The 1,558-nt window shown below is 40.9% G+C and overlaps 1 protein-coding gene across 1 annotated transcript in view; it reads right to left on the bottom strand.

The window, feature by feature from the left end:
- LOC116693950 (synaptic vesicle glycoprotein 2B) overlaps window positions 1-1,558 on the bottom strand; it is a 71,877-nt gene that overhangs the window by 22,406 nt on the left and 47,913 nt on the right. The window contains exon 8 of the mRNA XM_032523326.1: window positions 549-662. Coding sequence (XP_032379217.1) covers window positions 549-662 — 114 coding nt within the window. The remainder of the gene's footprint in view (window positions 1-548; window positions 663-1,558) is intronic.

Genomic DNA, 1,558 nt, shown 5'->3' with positions numbered 1-1,558 from the left:
AATCAGTTGGTGAGTTTGTAAACTTGGAGCGATTTGTCCTTGGTTGGTTTGGTTCGGTTTGGTTTCACACTTGGAAAAATCCAAGCGTACCAAAATGCATTACAAATCATGGAAGAACATCCACTACTCCTATTGGTCGGATGTTTCTGGGGACGGGAACAAGAAAGTAATTGCAGGAACAAGGTTGTGTGTTCTGACTAGTGCATATTTCTTGCATCTCCATGGTCAAACCAGCTCATTTCATTAAAATTATCAGACATTGTTTTGCGAGAGACATAACTATGTCTGCTCTGCTCACCAAGACTTTGCTGGAGTTTGATTGACAGCGTACTGAGACCAACTCTTCAAGCAGGTCTCGGTACGCTTGCTTGGTCCGCTTCTGGTGCGGACCAGAGTTAGATTGCCGCGTTCTCACCTGCCCAAATGTGCCGCACCTGGGGGACAAACAAACTCTAGTTCGATTCAACCGAACTAAAGGCTGTCGGTGTGAAAACGCCCTTAACCATTGTGCCAACATGTTTCCAGCTCCTGGAGCTATTCCTACATACCAGTTTACAGAGTGTTAGTGAGCGTACAGCCCATCGTTGTACAGGTGTTCCTGTAGCACTCTGAATTTCTATAAACTCATCCTCTGCTGTTTTAGGAGCCTTGATGTGAGTTACCTGTAAAGATAAAAGAGAAACACTTCACACATTGTTCGTATTCTTTTGATATCGCTGAGGGGCTATTGACATATCCTGATTTATCTCTATATCGCTGTGTTAATCTACGCACAATGTGACTTAGTCTTAGCATGTATAGTTGTCTCCTGTAAGCAGTGCTTCTTTCAGTAATATAATCAGTATAAATATAATCAAAAATAATACAATTTAGAAACATTAGTGTTTTATTCAAATAAGTCACATAAATAACATTCCTGATGTTATGTCATATAGCCCACACATGATACCTCTTTTTGTGATCAAATATCTTTATTATACAATTAACAAACAATACACTGAGACATAAGAATGCATCCCAGGACCAAAAAACACACAGAGAGGAAAGATGAGGAGGGAATGGAGTCTGCAGCTTATCAGTAAGACATACAAAAACAGACATACAGAAACACACACAGACAAACAAACACAAGACATTGACAGAGAGACAGACATAAGACATTCAGGACCAAACACATGCAGACAGAAGGAGGATAAAGCATACGCCTACATCACGGATTTCAAGGATTCAGCAATGTTGACCCAACAGTCCAAAGTCTCTTCTGGCGCTCAATTTATGCGAGAGCTTAATATGACATTTAAAAAGGAAAGGGTCCATGCACGAATAGACAAGTCATGAGGTGGTTTCCAGCGTGTTACAATCATTTTCTTAGCAGCTGTAAGTTCAGCAAATACAGTATGTTTTTGAATTTTAGAGAGCAGGGGTCCATTTCAGAAAGCATGGCTTGTGAAAACTCTGAGTTTGTTGATGAGGGAAATTCTGGGAGGGGGGTTAATCAAACCTGAGAGAGAGGGGTAACTCCAGCCCGTTTCAGAAAGAGAGGTAACATAACCTCAGA

Source organism: Etheostoma spectabile, chromosome 8, assembly GCF_008692095.1.
Source record: "Etheostoma spectabile isolate EspeVRDwgs_2016 chromosome 8, UIUC_Espe_1.0, whole genome shotgun sequence".
Lineage (NCBI taxonomy): Eukaryota > Metazoa > Chordata > Actinopteri > Perciformes > Percidae > Etheostoma > Etheostoma spectabile.
The sequence above is the reverse complement of the archived record's forward strand: the minus strand, read 5'-3'. Positions and strand labels throughout refer to the sequence as shown.